Below are 20,087 nucleotides of genomic sequence, written 5' to 3'. Positions count from 1 at the left end.
AAGAAATATGTTTTTGTGTGATGCCCAATTAACCGTTTTCACCAGTCCCGTGTAGCATCGCTGTTTTAGCTTCGGATTACGAACCGAAGCAGCAGACTCCAAAGTACCGGACTCCATGAATTTCGTGCAACCAATGCATTTCATGCAACCGCGAACGTAAAAAGTCATCACAACCAAAATCTATATGGTGACACCCCTTCTACAACGAGCTTCCATCCTTGACAAAAAAATGTAAAATAGCACCAAACTTTTAGTTTTTAGTGAGTGAGCTATGCTATGCTAGTTCCGGCGCTGGTGGCTCGGCAACACGAAACGTGCCATCTACCATTCGTGGTCCTATCGGAACGAGGCCCGCCTTGACAAAACCCCGCTGTATTGTTTCGGGGGGAACTGCCCTCCACGCCTCGTGCACTATAGACGTGATTAACTTGCGTCTTTCCTTAGCGTTCAAGCTAAAGTCGTTTGTAATGTGGTGTTGAACGTATAGCTCTCTACACCAGTGTTTAAAAACACGCATGACAGACACATCCATCGGCTGGGCAAGTCCTGTCGCTCCTGCTGGCACAAAGTCTACACCCGTCATAGCTTCCTCAAGCTTGGCGCGAACGGAGCCCATTTTGTGAACTTTTAGGCTGTCTAGCAAGAGCATGCGGCAAAAGGTGACCGACGGAGTCCACACCTGCTCATAATATTAGTATTAACAACAAAATTTAAAGAAAAATAAAAGCATACCTCGTTGACCCATTCGATCATAATGCGCTCATCACAATACGCATTCTTTTGCACAGTAAGCACAACCTCATCTGCTTTATGCAGCGGATGAGCTTGCAGCTCGCAGTGAACAGGGCCTCCTGTGGCACCAGAGAACACAATAAACGCTGGCGGCTTCTTTCCAGTGGCCGATGCGCACAGAAAAACACTGGCACGAAAAGAGTTTTCAGACATTCCTAGATCACAGTTAGAATCAATAGTATATAAGTCTTATATAATAAGACAATAACAAAATGATTACCTTGCACAACATCAACGTCACGTTCCCCACGAAACGTGATAGTTGTTTTAGGATTCATGTCGATATATATGGAGGTTTGATCCATATTGTAGAAGTGATTATACTTCTCAGTTCCTGCGCTAAACATTTCCATCTTATGGCGCATTGCGAGGCCGAACTCGTCAGCAACGACCTCAATAGTAAAGTTAGTATTTTAGCAACAAATTAAAAAAAATTTTTTAGCACATACCTGCACTTCGCTCCGCTTGCGTCGACCCTTGTGCATGATACGACGCACGCTCAAGCCATTTCTGCTGCGGAAACGGCGGAGGTACTCAACAGCAGCTTGTTCCGAGCGACCAAGAAGAAAGCGTGGCTCTAAATGTGCGCTCATCATGAGCAGGCACCTCGACGTGACAGCGCGCACCTTGTTCTTGCGCATGTCACGAACCCAGTCCAAAAGCCTAGAAAGCAGCATTTTGTTAGAAAATATAATATATAAAACTCGAATGATCTTACTTTCTTTCTAGTTCTGGAAAAGCAACTTTAGGTCCACGACGCCCTTGAAGAATAGTAGTGCTCCCGGCTGCAGCGGCTTCGATGTCTTGTCTTCTTTTCGTCCATCGATACAGCGTAGAGCGGTGGCACTTATTTTCGGATGCCAAGCTCGTCGAGACACCGCTTTCACAGGCCGCATCCACCGCCTTGAGGCGGTGCGCGTTTGTATGGAGCGCTTCGCGCATCGGCTGTCAGAACTTGTAGTGATTTCCAGCCACTGGTTCGGAGAACTATGTTTGCAATTTTTACCGATTTTGATTATTTACAATTTCTAATGATGTAGTATTTACAGTGATTGTAGCATGTAGTCCGGTACGGTACGTTGATGTACCACAGATAAGTAGAAACTGTGGCACTAGAGTTATTTACCTGTACTGTAAATAAATAATCTACTGCGGTCCCTGTCAACTGAGACGTAGGCAGAAGACTGGCTAAAGCATCGGGAAACACGTGAACGATCCGATGACCGTTTACATCGCTCTCATCGTTCCAAATCAGTATGATTTTTTATATGGCGTGTTAGAAAAAGCCAGCGATACCTCTTTTTAACTTGCACATTACCCACATTGGACTCAGTTCCGGATGACATTTCGAGTTCGATATCGTCTTCGTCAGAAATATCGCCCGACCAGACTTGGCCCTGTTCCGCAAAACCTCTAGAGGTGAACAGCGGATTTGCTTTTCCTCTGGGTTGAGACATTCCGCTGTTTCGGAGAATCCGCTGGAACCGCATGCGGAACACCCAGATTTTAATCTATTTGCCGTGTAACGAAACTCTGCAATATGATACGTGAAATTTTAAAAGAATATAAAGTTTATTAGAAAAAGAGATGAGCAAAAAGATCTCAGATTCAATCTGCGTCTGAATTGTCCGTCAGCAGGTCCTGCTCTACCATATATCGGCGGCTTTCGTCGTCCATCCCATAAAACATGGTTGCCGCGTTCGGTTGAGTTGCTAGTAGCTTAATGAACCTGAAGCGCTGGTGAACTGGGACTTCGTCCGTAAACATATCCTTAAAGATTTTAATTGCTTCGTCCGCGCAGGTAAGCTGTCGGCTTTTGATGTGTCGAGTACTGATAGAGGCCGCAATCACCTTCTGCGCGTCAGCCATAGCTCTCATCGAATCGCTCATTTTTTCCCCAGTGGTCTTAAGTCGTTTAGGTGAAGGTCCAACAATTGACACGTAATCTGTACTTTGACGGCGAGAGGATCGACTTCTATCAGTTGTTTCTGACCCTCCACTGTCGTTATCGATATTGCGATTGAGCCCTGATATGTTCTGAGATCTGTATTGTTGCTCGACATTGCATGCCTCTCGTTCTGCTGCACTTCTATCGTCAGTCGAACCTTCATCGCCGGAGTCGTTGCTTAGTCCACTCAGAGACGACGGTGCCGGTCGTGCAAGGCTTATAATATGCTCATCGTAAACAGCGAATGCACCGGTTGCAGCGGTGCGAGACATAATTATGTCCAGTTCGTGGTACATAAAGAGAGGTCTGCTTTTGAATTCTTTTGCTTGAGGGTACACAGCGATTAAGTCGTCCCACACAGAATCTGGAGCCGTAGGCATCCCTGTGGTGGGGTCCCACCCAAACCCACTGTTTGCCTTCATTGCAGCGTATGTCCTGTATTTCTTTTTCAGCTCTGCAATCTTGCTCTGCAGTTGCTTTCGATCTCGTGTCTGGCCGGTCAATAGCCCGTCGTTGAATGCTCTGACAATGCGATTCCAATTCGCTTTCTTGAAGTTTCCATTGTATGAATCACCAAGCCGCACGACTTCATCTAAGACAGCGTTGATGAAGCGAGCTGTAAGGTCTTCAGTCCAGCCAAATGTCATAGCTCACAAAGCTGATGATGCCGGAGCTGTGTTGGCTTTCGACAACTGAAACGGGTCCAGCAATGAATCGTAGGCCCTCCCAAAAAAACAGACTCTCCAAAAAGAAACCTTGGTTGAGAGTTTGGATATTTTTAGTTTTAGCGCAAAGATATTATTGTGGGTGCAATACCTGTTTTTATATTCTATTATTGGCTTATGATGCCGACAATTTCATCCAGAATGCTCATCGAACCATTCCCTAATTGTGCTATGGACGCATCCAATGAGGAAGGCAACATATCGGATGACGGAGAAGAAGATCAGATTGTGCTCGTTATGACAGGACTAACGTCGTACTGGTCGTATATTCGAGCTCATTTTGCAAAAGAGGGTTGCTGTACATCGATACTAAGCGGCGCTATGTACTACGAGGAGCTGTTAAACAGTCGAAGTCCGATACGCTTCTCGAATGTCGCTCGTATGAGTGTACAAACTTTTCATTTGCTACTTCGTGAATTAGAAACTACCCGATTGCTACCATCAACGTCCAGAATTCACAGCGGAGAGCGCTTACTAATTTTCCTGTTCATACTTACCGGAAAACGTAATCGAGCAGCACAAGATCGATTTCAACATGGGCCGGCGACAATAGGCAGGATTGTTCGGCAATGTTTAGCAGCAATTAAGGCTCGATGGGATAAATTCGTTTGTCTCCCCAACAGTACAACCCCCGTCGAGATTCAGCAATCTGCAAAGTTCTTCCCCTACTTCAAAAACTGCTTGGGAGCTGTAGATGGAACTCACATCCCAGTGGTTCCTCCCGCTTCAATTGCGCCGCGGTTCAGAAACAGAAAAGGTTTTCACTCCAGTAACGTGCTTGGGGCGTGTAACTTTGCAATGGAATTTGTGTATATCCTCCCTGGCTGGGAAGGTTCTGCACATGACGGTCGAGTACTAAAAGATGCTGTTAGTCACAATTTTCATATCCCGAAAGGTACGTAACCTCACTTGTCATGAAAAAAACTTTACATAATTTTCCTATTGATGCGGCCTGTGTAGGTAAATACTACTTAGGAGATGCTGGCTACGCGTTAACCAGCTACACAATGACTCCTTATAGAGGAACACGTTATCATCTTAAAGAGTTCGGCGATGGTCAGCAGAAACCACAGACAAAAGAGGAGTTGTATAATCTGCGTCATTCATCGCTGAGAAACGTTATCGAAAGAGCGTACGGAGCTATCAAATTCAAGTTTCCAATTCTGCTACGCATGACTTCATATGCGCTTGCAGACCAGATAGGTCTAATACAGGCCGCGTTCGCAATTTTCAACTTCATTCGTCGCCATGGCGATGAATGTTCAGACTCAGACGGGTCCACCAGGGAAACCGAAAACGTAAGCGACGAAGTAGAAGACGCAGGGGACACACATACGGACGCTACGGACGACAGCGATATGAAGAAGCTTCGAGATGAAATAGCATCGATGATGTGGCAGAACTACCTTGTGACTCTTGCTGGAAGATACGGTGAGGTCGTAGTGTAGCTAGTTTTACACCACTGAACAATTTACAGTAATGCCCAGCACGTGCACAATGTATAAAAGTCTGCGAGGCTATTCCACGCAGATCATATTTGCTATTACAGGGCTTTGTCAGTCCACTCGCTAAAATAAAACTCTATCTGACCGAATTCGGGCGGATAGAGGATAGAAGATTTCGAATCGATTTGCTCTCGAATCCGCATTCGGAGCACGCAGAGTTTTGAGTGATCCGCTGGATGGTAAAATTCCGCTGAAATGGCCTCAATCCGCTGGAATTTGTACCTGCGGAACAGGGCCTTGTTGATTTTTACCGTGACCACCACCACCTCTACCTCCAGTAGTAACACTAATTCTGCTGTTACGGTCAATGTTATGACCAGCAACATTATCCGTAGTAACAACTTCAGAATCATTTTCAATGTTTACTAACTCAGTTTCGCCTTCGCTTCCGCTGTCAGCAGTGTCATCCACGCAATCACCCTCCCTATATCGCTGCCAGCTCTTCACTGGCAGTACCAAGACTTAGACGTGGAATAGTCTGGTATACTCTCGTTATCCATATGCCAGCTCCAAAACAGATAAAGCCCAAAGAGCCCATGTGGACATATTCTCACGCTCTTATTTCGCATGCTCGCACCGACTTCAATGTGCCCAAATTGGTTTGTTTCATCACCAAGACCAATGCACGGCATGGACAATAGCCTTCGTTTTCGAGCCTAACGGTGTGCAGATCTGCCAGTTCCATTTTTCTGGCTGGCTTTCCTCGTATAAGAGCATAACGAGAGAGAAAAATGCAAGTAGGTTCCGCAAATAGGTACCATGGTCTCGTCTCACAATCCAAAGGTATGATGCAATGCTCTGAATTTTATCGATGGTTGTGTACATGTATCCGTCTAACAAAGTGTCGACTCCCTATCGGCATTTTTTTTGCGCTTGCGATCTCCTTCATTAAATTGCACCATCTTCACTAGTGCTGTGACTGCGTCGTCACGCGGAGACGGATGGCTATTGACCCCAGAGCGCTTCTGCTGTTGCTTGCCATAAGTCCACTATTGCCGCTATATAGCCGTTCACAACCGCTTTTCCTATCATTTCGGCCCTTGCGGACTGGATTTCCCCCTCACCGGAAGCTTGCTGCTCCTGAACATTATCCTCTTTCCGACGGTTGTTGCGCTTGGCACGTCCAATTACCGTTTCTTTCGGACACAGGTCCAGTTTAGCGCCGGTAACAATGTATTTTGTGAGATCACGGAATGCGTCGCCCTTGTCATCACACCACTGCTTGTACTCGGCCTGCTTGATCTTGTATGTACTCGGCCTGCTTGATCGTGTATGCCCTCACAGTATTCACAGACCGAATTTATGCAGTCTGTACGAAGGTCTGATGAATGGACCCCTCCATTAAGACGTTCATGCGGGACTCCGCTGCCATTTTGTTTGTTTGGTTGCTAGACGTTCGAAGGATTTTTGAGGCTCTCGAGATAAATTACTTGTTTTAACCAATAGATATACAGAAGACCCGACTTCAGCCAGATTGCGGCGAGGTGGTTCCCGGTGATGGTAATTTGCAGGATATGGCAATCGTTATACGGTATTACATGTAGCTACAGCCAAGTTTGTGTATTTGTACTTGCTACATTCTCAGGCCAATCCAGTGTCCTCTGTGGAGTCAACCTGAAGAACAAATTTGCAGATGAACAAGCTTCATGCTTGTGCTTTTAAGGCAAAAGGGAGCGCTTGATATTCGTACAGTGTAATAAAGTACCGGAACAGCACTTGTATAATTCGAGTTGAGTGTGCGCTTGCCGCAACAAAGAAGTACAACATAAATACCTGGACTGCAATGTTTTGAGTACTGTACTGTAATTCCAATCTTTTCCCTACCTGTTTAATCATTAGCGGTGAGTCATAACGCTTCCAATACGGATGTTAAGTTGTAGGAAATGAGAAACGTCGTTAATGTTTAGCTTAAACCGCATCGTGACAGTCAAACTTCGGTGGAAAAATTCGCGAGTATCGGTGGGCAAACGTACATGTACTGTACCGTACACATCGTACGCCAGAGTCTCACGGTGACGGCGAGGTACACGTTGATTGTACTGCTGCGTTTTCCCGAGCTTATGTTTGGACGCGAGTCAAGCTCGAGACTCTCGCTGGCAGAAAATTTGCTCGAAAGCAAATCGCAGACGAATCGAAGTTCCACGTTCTACCGGAAAAGCATAAAAACGCCAAGCTGATGCCAACATTGTTTGCCCAACAATGACGCTCCTGCTGACGCGCGCGCAATCGTGCAGGCAATCGAAGTTGGGTGGACCAGATCATCTACACTCTATGTCCTCCGGATTATGAGCACGAAGCTCAACGCACGGGATTGACGCGTAAGTGTGGGGTGCAGCTCCGCATATCGCTTAAATGCCTACCTGCTTACCTTCGTCATTCCTCAATTTACTCCAAACCGGCGAGGCGAAGCGCTGTTTCAAGAATTGAAATGTTCGCAAGTGCCCGACAACTGTCAACGACACCGTCGGCTCTACCCGAATCGGTGGCTTGGCTCGAGCACCTGACGCTCGAAATGTCTTCATCCGTCGACACCCGGCACGGACTGGGCAAGCGCAATGTGCAATACGAACTGCACATGATCTACCAAACCTCCAAGAATGAGACCACGGCATGGACAATTTCTCGGAGTTTCGACAAATACCGCGACCTGCGCCGGAGGTTAGTGTTGGCTCTACGACTTGGCCATCGGTGCAATTCCGAGTGCAGGTGGCTGGGTAACGTAATCAAACACCACTTTCCTAGAGCCTCGCTGTTCTGCAGGGGTTGCCCAACAGGAGTGGAGGGCACTCGAGCTGCATTGTTGCGTATGCTCAACACAGTGAAGGCGTCTCTAGTGAACCACGGGAACCTCGGCTGCTCCAGGATGAGAGAAGATGTTAGCAAGGTCTTTACGATGTTCGTGTCTAGCAACAGCTTGGGCAAAGATTTGTCCATTATACACTCGTCCACGGCGACGTCTTCAACGTCTTCGCTATCGCTATCTCCCAGCAATTTTGAGCGCTTGTCGACGTCGGCATCTCTCACTTCGGATGAAGAAGTTCAGGAGATAGCCCTCGCGTTTGACGACTTCTCTTGTGGCCACTTTTCACGGTGCGAGTGCGGCGCGTGCCGATCTAGCTTGCATTAGCTACAGGGATGCCGAATATTGCATTTTTATCTATTGCTAATCAAGCTGGCAAGACCGAAATAGATTATTGAGCTTCCTCAACTCAGAAAATAGATTATTGGTGCAGCAATATTGGTACACAGCGAGGGCATAAGTACTAAAGAATGTATGGCTGGCCCAATAGATTATTGGTGCTACAACGAAGCGAAAATAAATAATTGGAATTCCTCTTTACAAAGCCTCCAATAAATAATTGGTGCTTTCTTATTGCAATAATTGCAGCACCAATTTATTTTTCGGCATCCCTGATTAGCTAACCTTGGCTACCGAAAATGTACATTAGCGAAGTCAAATATCAAATCGCTTTTAGCAACCTTGTACATGTACGCCTTCCACTGCTTAACGGGTGTCGCATCGTCGGACTGGAGAAGACGATTCGTAAGCTTGCAGTGCTTTGTATTAATAAGGTGCAATTGGTGCCGGATCTCTAAGGTACAGTAGGACCAGCACACATTGCATCGCAGAAGAAAACGGGTCGGTGAGTGAAGGTTTCCCGACTTATTGCAGCATCGTTGTAGCAAGAATAATTTGCCCTTGGTAAGCTAGGTACACCAAGCTGGTGTACCACTGGTATTGGTCACATTTGCAATCAACCCTCGAACAAGTTTCAACTAATGCTGGTTGCACCAGTGGTGGCACCACTGGTGGCACCACTGGTGCTGGTCACAATTGCAATCAACAGCTTGCCGATGCATCGACAGTCGATGCATGTCGGTTCGACTGTCACATCCGGCCTGGCCCCCCTCCCCGCACTTATACAAGAGCTGCAAATGCTGCAAGCTACAGTTATGTTACTAAAGGTTTTATATTTGCTGGTTCCAAATTGCAGCTCCCCCGACCAGCTTCCGTACATTACGATCGCTGTTCCCACGATTCGTACACGCACAATGATAAAATCAGGTCCAGCAAACTGCAACGCATAAACACACACACACCTCTTTGCCAATTTGGACGCATCAGTTCAGCAAAGTGGGTCAACTTCAATTACGAGTAGATTGTATGCAACTTGGGACTTGGCCCAATCAACTTGTTTGAATCAAGGCAACGGCAACAGCAACAGCTGGACATTTCTAGTTGACGAGCTGTGGCCTCACAGGTCGCGTTCCGCCCGTGATAACGGTGCCAGTGGGGCATTTTTCACCCGAGTTGCCTTCTAACGACATGACCAGTCGAGCTGCCGTTTCACTTCGACCTGCAACGCCATCTCGAAGTACTTTGCACCCTCGTAAGGTGATTTCGTTGTAGGCTAGATTGATAAATGTCAACGTGGAGTTTTGTTGAAGTGATTTTGCCAGAATTCCTGCGGCGCTGTCCGATTTGAGACCTGAGCACGTCTATTAATACAACGTCCAGACAACCTGAGTCAAAGAATAAAAATCACATAAGTTACTGGTCGAGTGTTCTTACCAGATCAATACTACGAAGACTGGTATTCTCAGCGAGAGCGTAGTAGAAATCTACAACGCCAGGAGGTTCTAAAGAGCAGTGGCTCTGTAGTATAACTGCATGATCAGATGGAGTTCACAACTATTGCTGTGGAAAAAAACTCACCAAATCGAGGGAAACAAGCGAGTCTGCAGTACTCAGGAGCTGGCCTAATGCACTTCCCACAGTCGATTCACCTCCAAAGCAGTCTTGAAAGAGAGCAGTCTCCAGAAAGGAACAAGTTTTGAGCGCACGTAGAATTGCAAGAGCTGCTACTTCATCCAGTTTGTTCTCACGATAATTCAGATATCGTAAGGTTGCATTTCGCTGCATCCCTTGAGCAATATTCACGTTTCCTTCACTTGTGAAATTGTTGCAGGAGATGTCCAAGTGCGTCAGAGATCGCGTGTGGCTCAGCATATGCGCAAGATGTGTCGAAGCCTCGTCCGATATGCCAGTGTTGCTTAGCAATAAAGATCTCAATGTTGAGTTGAACGGTTCGCTATCTGTTTGAGCCTCTGGCGATTTATGGGGCATTGTCGTGTGTCTTCGATTGGCAAGGCAAGCTTTGAGTTTTTCTTCCTCCGTTAAAGGTTTTGGTGCTAATGACTGAAGTAGCTCAGCGGTTTTCTGGTCTCCGATCGCATTATGACTGAGTTTGAGTTCGCGGAGTGCATAGTTGACGCGCATGGTATCCCCTAGCCATGGAGTGATGCCGTCTTTACCGATCCGGTTGTGCATTAAATCAAGCACTTGAAGACGCGAGTTCGTCGCTAAAGCTTTGGCTAACGCGGTTGATCCGATCTCTCCGATGACATTATAGCTGAGTGTGAGTTCTACCAAACAGCCATTGTGTATCAATGCGCTAGCCAGCAGAGCAATGTCGCCATCCTCAAGATGATTTCCACTCAACGACAACGTCGTTATAAAGCGCTTCAATAAATACGTCGTCAGTCTTAGCTTTTAATATCAAACACAATGAAGTTGGCTCACATCGGTTGCAAGACCTCGACTGAGTTGTGTCACGATCTCCAAATCAACGTGACTACCTCGAAGGTCTAGAACTCGGACTGGTTTAGAGGTTTTTGACTCGAATATTCTTCCTTCAGCTGCGTTGTCATATGCAGTGGACAACACCATCGATGAATCCTTAAAACTACCCTGCCATTCATCAAGAGCATCTAGAAAACTTGGCGAAGGTTAGAAATTTCGGAGTGGAGCTAGATACCTCACGAGTATCCACGATGTTGAACCCCTGTAGCGGAATCACGACAAAAAGTTAGCTCGCAGCTCTCCACAGAACGATTAAGCTCAGCCAACCGTTAAGTAGGCTGTGCCGGACGGGTGCGAGCAGACTAAAGCTCCATCGTGGCTGCGAACTACCAAGCAAACAACCTTTCCACTCCGTTAACAATCAGCTAGCTCAAATATGGAGCAATTGCCTTAACGTACCTTGCCAAAACGCGTTTCAATCCTCGTCTTAGTAGGAATGGCACACTTCCACTTCAACGTTGCATGGTCAAACACTACAGGATCTCTCATGGTCAGGAGATAAACTGCTTCATTCACATCTGAGCACACGTCTTGTCCAGCATCACATTCCTCGTCTTCAGTGTTCACAGTCATAACGTCCTTGAGTCTTCAGCTTCACGTGTTCTGTAACAGATTAGCTCAAAATATCCGCCCGAAAGGAATCATCGAATCATGTATTGTTTTGCATTTATAAATGTCCACGGCACCCCTCGTAGGACACTTCCAAGCGTGTAGAATGCATGTTGAGGCTTACTTACCTTCGTTCTTCCAGTGCTCCACAAGTGCCTTGAACAAGCCGTCCTGCTTCTTCTGTAGCGCCTTGGGAGTATCGAATTCTCCAACTGCCCCACGCTCCATAACCAAGATGCGGTCTGCGTCGAGGATCGTATTGATACGGTGCGCGATCGTGAGGCAAGTGCAGTCCCGGAACTCCTCGCGGATGCTGCGTTGGATCTTACGATCTGTCTCCGTGTCGATGGACGCGGTGGCTTCGTCCATGAGGATGATACGGGAGCGCTTGAGCAACGCTCGAGCAATACACAGTAGTTGCCGTTCACCCACGCTGAAATTCGAGCCCTTCTCATCCACAGGGCCATCCAGCGCCGACACCACATGCGCGAGGTGAGCTCGACGTAGTGACGTCCAGATCTGCTCGTCCGTGTACTGGTCAAACGGATCAACGTTGCTGCGCACCGTTCCTGAGAAGAGTACGGGGTCCTGCGGGATGATGGAGATTTTGTTGCGTAGCTCGTGCAGTCCGATGGTGCTGATATCCAGCCCGTCAATGACAATAGAGCCGCTGTCCAACTCCACCAGACGCATAAGAGCCACAACGAGGCTCGACTTGCCAGCACCTGTGCGACCCACAATTCCAATCTTCTCCTGAGGGCGGATCGAGAGCGATAAGTTACGCAATACACGCGGCAAACCGGGACGGTATCGCAGATTGACATTGCGGAACTCGATAGCTCCAGCTGAAGGCCACTCTTGAGCCGGAGGAAGCTTACCCACACTAGTGAGCTCTGCTTCCACGTCCATGACGGTGTAGTTCTTGATACGCTCGACTGAAACCATCTGCGTCTGAAGCTGACTGAGCATCCGAACAGACCAGTTAAGCGACTGGGTGACGCTAAACGCGTACGTAAGAGAGACGCCTGCAAGACCAGCGAAAGCTGCTCCGCGTTCTGGATCTGAACTGTGCGCCAACACGGCAGTTAAAGCAGCAAAGGCTGCAATAAGCGTACCTGCGAATTCGAGACGAAGCGCTAGCCAGCAATTGACTGCAAAGTTAAGAAAGTAAGCGCGCTGGTTTCGGTCGATCAACTCCTCATTCTTCGTCGAAAATTGGGTCTCCGCACGGTAGGCACGAATCGTCGGCAAGCCGTCCAACGTCTCGGACAGCAAAGCAAACACGGGAGAACGGCTGATAGAATCCAAACGCTGCAGTTCACGCGACGACTTGATGAAGTATCGCTGTGAAATGTAGTACCCCACCAGTACAGGCAACAGAATGACCATGAAGATCGGCGTCACATACGAGATAGTCGCGAGCGTCACCAACACACTGATAAACGTATTGAGGAGCATACTCCAAGTGGCAGGAATGCTCTCGTCAACGGTGTACACGTCCTTGGACAAACGGTTGACGATACGACCGGTAGGCGTCGTGTCAAAGAACGAAGTAGGGGCACGTAGAATGCGAGCAAGAAGGTTCTGGAACAGCGACTTACTCGCACGCAAACCGCCCTTGTAGGTCGTAATAGCACGGATGTACAGAGCCACAGCGTATACCAGATTAAGAGCCATGTAGATGTACACGTAAAACATCTCTGACTCCTTGTCGGCAGGGCCGTCCTTAGGTTGAGAGTGCTCCGACCAGAACGAAAGCCACCATGTCGACAGCAGGTTAACAAACTGAGTGGCGATGAAGATGACTATCACGACGAGACCAGCGAAAATACCGCCGAACGCCATGATCCAGGTCTTGTAAACTTGCCACGCCACGTCGCCCACAGATCGATCCTCGTCGGTCATCAGCTGCGCTTCCATACCTGCTTCACTCAGCGAACGCTCACTGCGCACAGACGAGCGACTCATTCTCCGAGCAAGACGTTCAGGCGTCGGGTTGTCTTCTTCATCCTCTTCCAACTCATCCACCGAGATTTCATCTTCAATCGTGGGAGAATCTTGCTGTGCGTCTTGGTCTTTGTACTTCGCCACAAGATCCATGAGAAGGCCACCATCCTTCTCCATCAGGTCTTCGTAGGAGCCATTCTCCATAATCACACCGTTTTCCAGCACCACAATCTTGCCACACTCGCTCAGAAACGTCAAGCCATGCGTAACAAGCACCACAAGTTTGTCCTTGAGGCAAGTCTTGATGCATTCCTTGAAGATGTCGTGGCCAACGTGGCTGTCAACAGCAGACAAAATGTCGTCCAACAGATAGATATCGGCATCCTGGTACACAGCGCGAGCGAGAGCCACACGAGTGCGCTGTCCGCCACTGAGGTTAATACCCTTCTCGCCAATCTCCGTCATATCCCCTCCTGGCAGCACAGTCAGATCCTTCTGCATAGAGCTAACACGTAGCGCCTCGGCATACTTCGCCTCGTTAAACGGGAGGCCAAAGCAAATGTTCTCACGAACAGTAGCGTTCTGAATGAACGGCTGCTGCGAAACATAGGCCACAGATCCCCGTAGACTCACGTCACCGCGACTGCATCGGGCATCGCCCAGAATTCCACTAAGAAGCGTTGATTTACCGGCACCCACGTGACCAACCACAGCAATCAGGTCACCGGGACGAGCTTCCAACGATACACTCTGCAGAACAGGCAGACTGTCCCCTCCCAAGGCTTCCTTGTCCAAGATCGAGTCCTCCTGCAACAAGCTGTCCTCTTCCTTCGATACTGTCGAAGCGTCTGAAGTTGGCGACGTCTTTGGTGCTGTGTCCCACATGAAATCAGCGTTGTTCACACGAACACCCACGCCGTCGAGATCTCCAGGCCCCACCTGTTCTCGTTCCTCTTCCTGGAAGTACGATCTCAAGCGGTCAATACTCACACTAGCCTCGACAATCGAGTTCAGCACTTGTGGCAGCATGAACAGTGGGAAACGGAGAATATTAAACAGCGCCAGCGACGTCAGCGCAGTGCCCACATCCAGCGTGTTGCCCAGCTTAACAAAGGTGTAAAAACTTGCCACTGTAACAAGCGACGGTATCGCCGAGAAGAGCGTCATGGATCCACTACGCGCGTAAATGTACGTACGCAGCTTACTGAGCTCCTCGCTTCGGTACTCCAGCACGCGCTTGGTGAACGAGTGCTCCCACGCTTGCAACTTGATCACCTTCATGCCAGCTAACACTTCGTTGCAAATCTTGATCCGTTCATCCTTCACCTCCATAAGCTTCAGCTGCAATCGTCGCATCAGCTTCGAAATCCCCGCAGTGACTGGTAGCATCAAGATGATCACAGCCACACCAGCGAACGTGGCGGGGCCGATCTGCTTCCACAGCAAATAACAGGCCACCACAATCTGGAAAATGGAGAACCACACGCTGTTGATATACGTCGAGAGCTCCTGTAGTCTCTGGGCATCGATGCTCATGAGATTCGTGATCTCTCCCGTCGTCTTCTTCTGTCTCGCCGCAGCAGACAACACCAAGCTCTTGGTGTACACTGCAGTGCACACAGCGGACCTCACTCTCATACCTGCCTCAAAGCAATGGAAGAAGTAGTTTCTCAACAGGAATGATTGCATCACGCCCGACACAAACACAATGCCTGCATAGACAAGACCTTCACTCAGAGGAGCGTCTGGGTTCTGAAGATAGGCAATGATCTCTTTGATCAACATAGGCCCTACGAATTGTAGAGAGTCATGGATCAGCTTTAGCAGACCAGCCTTGGCGATCTGCGCACCGAAACAAGATGCCAGAGTCCAGGTTAGACTGGGTTTGCTGCCGGGTTTGCTGCACTGCTTCTTCCAGGCCTCCTGGAAATCTGTAGACACCTCGTGCGCACGGTTGGCTGGGTCTAGAAGATACAAATCGTCGTGCTCTAACGGACGCTGGTTGCCCAGTTCCATGAGCGGCGTCACCCACGAGAAGAGAGCCGAGGAGATGCAAGTTGCATCCTGAGACGGGTACCGGTCGCCCAGGCCCGAGAGCGCGCTAGAAGAAGGATCGTGGCGATTCACAGACACATGTATGTCCTTGAGAAGAGGACGCTTCTCATCGTCCGCCACCGCTTGCGCCTTCGTCACCTGAAGCTTGCCAGCCATCACTTTGAGTGCGGGCTTGAAGGCGACTGCGGAAGTGACCAAGGTAAAGGGTCGTTTTTTATTGGTGTGAGTGAACACACATTAAGCAGAGTGGTGGTTTTGTTTACTCTGGAGACAAGTTATGTGGTGCACACAGGGTGGCAGCGAGGTACTCTGCGTAACCCTTCGATTGTGTAGAGCAAGATGGAACAATACCTTCTGCAGCTTCCGAAGCGCCTGGCGCAGGAGGTGCGCGAAGGTATCGCGAATGGCGACTCGGCGGACGTGGACATGGTGGCAGGAGGTGCGTGCTCGCTGTTCTTGGGCGTTTTTACACGGTAGAAGCGGGGAAATAAGTCGGAAGTTTTCGGGGTTTGATAAATTGCGGCCCTGTTTCGATGTATTTTTCCAGCGGATAACAAACACTTTACGCTGCATGTGAATGGCAAGAAGTATCCTGCAAAAATCGGTGCGTTATTAGCTGCAATAAGCAACCAACAGGCTGAGATAGTTGTGAGCTGCTGAACTTGCGGACTTGCAGCGCAATTGCCGACAATTTTGGAGACGCACAAGACTTACGACGATAACTTTTTCTACAAAAGCGGCGAAATAGGACAGGTGCGAAGCTTTTACAGAAGTTATGGCGGCCTTAGTAGCGCGAATTGACGAATGCTATGGAATAATATGCCAATGTCTGCCAATTCCGTAGATCTTCGTGGTGACGGATAAAGAGGAAGAGAAAAAGCTGCTGGAGATGCGAGAGGAAGTGCCGAACGGAGTAACACCCCCAAACACCAACGTCGTCAAGCGCAAGTACGAGAAAACCAAGAAGACCACACCGTTTCCGGTATGTTTGAAAGGATCAGCAACGTTTTTTCGTTGTGATCTTTGGCGACTTAAAAAGTTGTTTTTTGTTGTTGCTAGAAACCTGATGTGTCTCGGGTAGAAGAAGATTTAGTCAAAATTATCGCTGGCGGTGTTGTTGAAGACGTTCATGAGGAGCTGGTGGATTTTTACGACTGGATGACAGACGAGGAGCATCCTGGTGGAATTACTGTGACGGACGAGATGGAGCTCATTCGCGAGCACCCCGAGTACTTGACTCTGTCGGAAGAGCCGTCTACAAAGAAGCAGAAATTATTACCACCGAGTGCTGGAAGCAGCACCGTGCCAGGTACAGCCAATGCGTCGATCATGAATACGCCACTTGCCACAGACGCAGGCTCTGAGGCTGAGTCCCAGACGGACGGACGAGCATCAGTCCAGCGTTCACCTACGTTCGCACCCACACCAAGTCCCAGACTGTCTCCCATGCAGCTGAACTCGCAAGCTAGTCGGGACAACGACGAAGACAAAGAAGTGGACATGCTGGAGGACGACATCCTCGACGGAATGGACACTAAACCGGCGTCTCCGCCTCGCCAGAAGGCGTACTTGACTGATCCGGAATACCTCAAACTGCTACCCATTCGCGATCGGCTTCAGAAGTCTGTGCGTGATGCTGATCGTGACATTAGCGACCTCAATGCCAAGGTTGACGCCAACTCCAACATTATCGTCAAGGTAAAGCTCTTTGTGCACTGCTTTTTTATATTTGCTCATGTGTACTCACTTACCTTGCCATCCCTATGTCAGAATCGCTTCAAGCAAATGCTTGAGACCGCGCGTCAGCAGCGTACCGAGATCGCTTCGGAGCTTGACAAGGTCAAGGCTGAGATTACAAACTTCGAGTCGTGTTGAGCGCGTTCATTTATCAAGCTAAATCATCGACATTCTTACAATCTGGAGTGGTCACGGCCAGCTATTGACACCGAAAAAACAGCAGTGGCAGGGCGACAAGCTTCAAATACTACGTCGAGGCCGGTCGCAATAAATGGGGGTTAAACCTTACGGTAGTTACAATACACACGGGTACACGACAGCTCTCTGCGGATCGAGGTCAGATCGGTTAATTAGTTTTTCTTATTGTTTTGTTGGGGTATGCTGTAGTGTCGTATGCTTTGTTCGCGGCTGCTGCTTCTGTTTATCACCGTCCTGTTCTTTCGCTCGTTTCTTCTCGTAGTAACCCCATCCCTAATATATGTTGTAGATCGTGCAGCTAAGCACAAGATACAAAAGCGCGAGTCGACGAGACCAACAGGTTGAACCGTTGGATGATTGTTCCTGTTGCTGTTGTGACTGCTTTACAGTTTTCGAGTTGGAGTCGAAATGATAAAGAGATCGGTGGTTTTTTTAAGCCTGACGAGAGGACACGAGGACGACAAATGGGGGCAGCGGCCTGTCCAGCGACCTACTGCTGGTGCTTCCACTTGAGCAGCGCGTTGACCTGTTCCTCGTTCAAATTGAGGCCAGGGATGCTCTTCAGGCCCTTCCTGTCGTGCTCAACGTGGTGCTTGGAGCCTTCCTTATCCGCGACGTCAGTCTGACCCTTCATCTTTTGCAACAGCTTGCGCAGCGCCTTCTCGTCCTGCTTGCTGCAGTAAACAAATCACAAAAAGTTAGGATCTCCAGATCTAATCTTCAAATTATACTTGCCATTTGTAAGGACGTACTTGAAGAAGACAGCTTCAGCGGCTTTTTCCTTGTCCTTAATATCACTGAAGCCCATGGCCTGGGCGGGCGACGCGAAGGCGCGCTTGGGAACGGCAGCAGCAGCACGACGGATGGCAAGCATGGTGAAGTTCTTTTGATGTTCTGTACTGGCGGTTTATGGTTCCCCCTTTGGAGCCGCAAGCTGCAAAGACACGAGCCGCCGCACGCTTCAAGTAGACATCTTTTTACGTAAAAACGCTGGGGCGATTGCTGCGGGACAGCTTTCAATTTCCTGATTTGATGTACCGGAATTAACGGTATTTTTGCAACCGATCAATTTTGTGCAACCAGTGGCCCGTAAAAAGTCTGCAGCACCAACAGAATTGACCAGTTTGGCATCAAATCAGTGTCCCAGTTAAAGCGCGCTATTGCTTACAATATTGTGAGCAAAGCGACGGTTTCAAATGTCTTGTGCGAGATTTTACGCCTTCCGCCGTTCTTAGTAAGAACGGTAAAACTTCTTACGGTTTTGACTTGAAAGGTACTTTTTACACGGCTGCAGAAAACACGTAAATTCCGGTATTGCACCGGATGTGTTTCGGAAATAAAGGTCTAGTCGGTGCAAAGTGTCGCAGTAAAAATGACGGCCAACTTTTTACGCGCAACTTCAAGTACCCTTGTGCGTCATTCAGATTTTCTTCTCGCCTGTTGACCTGAGCTGGCTCGGATGCTGGTAAGACTTTTTGATGCTCTTGTGATAGGCTACAGCTTCGTACTGTTTGTTCATGCCTTGAACGCTGCGCTCCGCGTTGTGGCCCAAATCGCTGCTGAATAAATAAGTGAACTTTAGCAAAGACATCCCAGTAAATTACATCACGGTGATAACACTTGGCACCAGCAAAAAACGCTGCAGCGCCATGAGTGGTCAACGATCTTTCTTAGGGCTGCACGCATAGTCGTGCAGTACGGATGCCACGTTGAGCGTGTCAATCACTACATCTAGACGGACAGGAATAATGCCACTTTCGCGGTCATGCTGAAAATCTATTGATTTCCGAGTCGATCAGCTAGATCGAAAAAAGCTACAAGATGATGGGTCACTGCCAAAATCAGTTGTAGGATGCTGCTACCAGACGTAAAGCATCGTCGTTGGGGTCCGCGTCGCGAGGAGAGCGGAGATGTGTGGACACGTACGTGCAGGCGAGGCCCTGGAACTACAACGCTGCCGCTCGGGGCCGAAGGTGAACCCGATCGGAGTTTGGGAAGGCAGGCGATGACTGAGGCGCTGAAGCTGACGTGACTCCTTGCAAAGTCAAGAGCTAGAGAACACCAGTCTTCCCCCGTCCTTCGCGAAGGTCATGAGTCCTCGTCACCTTAGTGCAGGTGCTTCCAGTTCAGAAGTGCATCCACTTGCTCCTGCGTCAGGTCCACTCCAGGCACGAGACCCGGTATCTCGCCGAGGGTTTGCTTATCGTGCTCGACCTGGTTGCGGAAACCGGTCTTGTCATTGTAGCATGCCTGCAGATGCAACTTTCGCAACAGCTTGCGCATTTCCTTCTCGTCGTCCTTACTACAGGATAGAGTTAGACAGATCCAATACAAGTTTGTCGTTTTTTAATTACCAAGGCCGTACCGGAAAAGAACGGGGCGTCGGTTCTCCTGCGCTTGCGTGGTTAGTGTACGCTGCGTGCTCTTGACGGCGACCTGAAGAGCTGGGGTCATGGACATAACGCGCGGTGCTAGCGCGAGCGCAGTCTGCTTGGCGACAAGGATGAGGGCGGTTTGCATGGATTTAAAGTGGAAGGGTTGGTGACGATGTTGGCAGTGAGGCGTCGATCGGTAGCTGGGCTGGAGCGAGGAAGTTTGCTAATGACAGTCCTTCGCAAAGCAGAACTGAGCCCAGCTCACACACCATGCAAATCTTGTAAATACGCTCTCGCGTTTCTAGCTGTTTGACAGCGCGACACGCATTCGGTGCATGGTGGCGCACCAATATCAGCGCGCATGTGCTATGTTATGACACGAATGTTTGGAAACGTTCTGGTTGCCATCGTGGCTGCTGTGTTTGTCGTCGATGGTTACGGGATCAGCTTGCTACTTCTTTTTCTGCCTCGCGACTCCAATTAAGGCAGAATTTCCGAACCTTGCATCATTAAAACTTTTAATTTTAATTTAAAAGCCCAGAGAGGATTTTC

At 48.7% G+C, this 20,087-nt stretch overlaps 5 protein-coding genes across 5 annotated transcripts; 2 read left to right on the top strand and 3 right to left on the bottom strand.

The window, feature by feature from the left end:
- Positions 1-7,398: 7,398 nt before the first annotated feature.
- Positions 7,399-8,097, top strand: PITG_06206 (uncharacterized protein; the record flags this gene model as incomplete). Its single annotated transcript, XM_002998327.1, has 1 exon — positions 7,399-8,097. The coding sequence occupies one exon, from the start codon at positions 7,399-7,401 to the stop codon at positions 8,095-8,097; it is 699 nt and encodes a 232-aa protein (XP_002998373.1).
- A 1,109-nt stretch (positions 8,098-9,206) lies between these two features.
- PITG_06205 (ATP-binding Cassette (ABC) Superfamily) lies at positions 9,207-15,381 on the bottom strand (the record flags this gene model as incomplete). The annotated part of the gene is made up of 7 exons (XM_002998326.1): positions 9,207-9,470; positions 9,544-9,627; positions 9,688-10,397; positions 10,569-10,722; positions 10,790-10,816; positions 11,014-11,087; positions 11,352-15,381. The coding sequence occupies 7 exons, from the start codon at positions 15,379-15,381 to the stop codon at positions 9,207-9,209; spliced, it is 5,343 nt and encodes a 1,780-aa protein (XP_002998372.1).
- Positions 15,382-15,544: 163 nt separating this feature from the next.
- Positions 15,545-17,792, top strand: PITG_06204 (uncharacterized protein; the record flags this gene model as incomplete). Its single annotated transcript, XM_002998325.1, has 6 exons — positions 15,545-15,664; positions 15,773-15,829; positions 15,902-15,978; positions 16,070-16,207; positions 16,285-16,923; positions 16,996-17,792. The coding sequence occupies 6 exons, from the start codon at positions 15,565-15,567 to the stop codon at positions 17,098-17,100; spliced, it is 1,116 nt and encodes a 371-aa protein (XP_002998371.1).
- On the bottom strand, positions 17,292-18,055 carry PITG_06203 (uncharacterized protein; the record flags this gene model as incomplete). The annotated part of the gene is made up of 2 exons (XM_002998324.1): positions 17,292-17,834; positions 17,913-18,055. The coding sequence occupies 2 exons, from the start codon at positions 18,032-18,034 to the stop codon at positions 17,651-17,653; spliced, it is 306 nt and encodes a 101-aa protein (XP_002998370.1).
- An 860-nt stretch (positions 18,056-18,915) lies between these two features.
- Positions 18,916-19,733, bottom strand: PITG_06202 (uncharacterized protein; the record flags this gene model as incomplete). The annotated part of the gene is made up of 2 exons (XM_002998323.1): positions 18,916-19,462; positions 19,526-19,733. The coding sequence occupies 2 exons, from the start codon at positions 19,678-19,680 to the stop codon at positions 19,267-19,269; spliced, it is 351 nt and encodes a 116-aa protein (XP_002998369.1).
- Between the last annotated feature and the right edge of the window lie 354 nt (positions 19,734-20,087).

This window comes from Phytophthora infestans, genomic scaffold, assembly GCF_000142945.1.
Source record: "Phytophthora infestans T30-4 supercont1.8 genomic scaffold, whole genome shotgun sequence".
Taxonomy (NCBI): Eukaryota; Oomycota; class Peronosporomycetes; order Peronosporales; family Peronosporaceae; genus Phytophthora; species Phytophthora infestans.
This window is presented reverse-complemented; position numbering and strand designations above follow the sequence as displayed.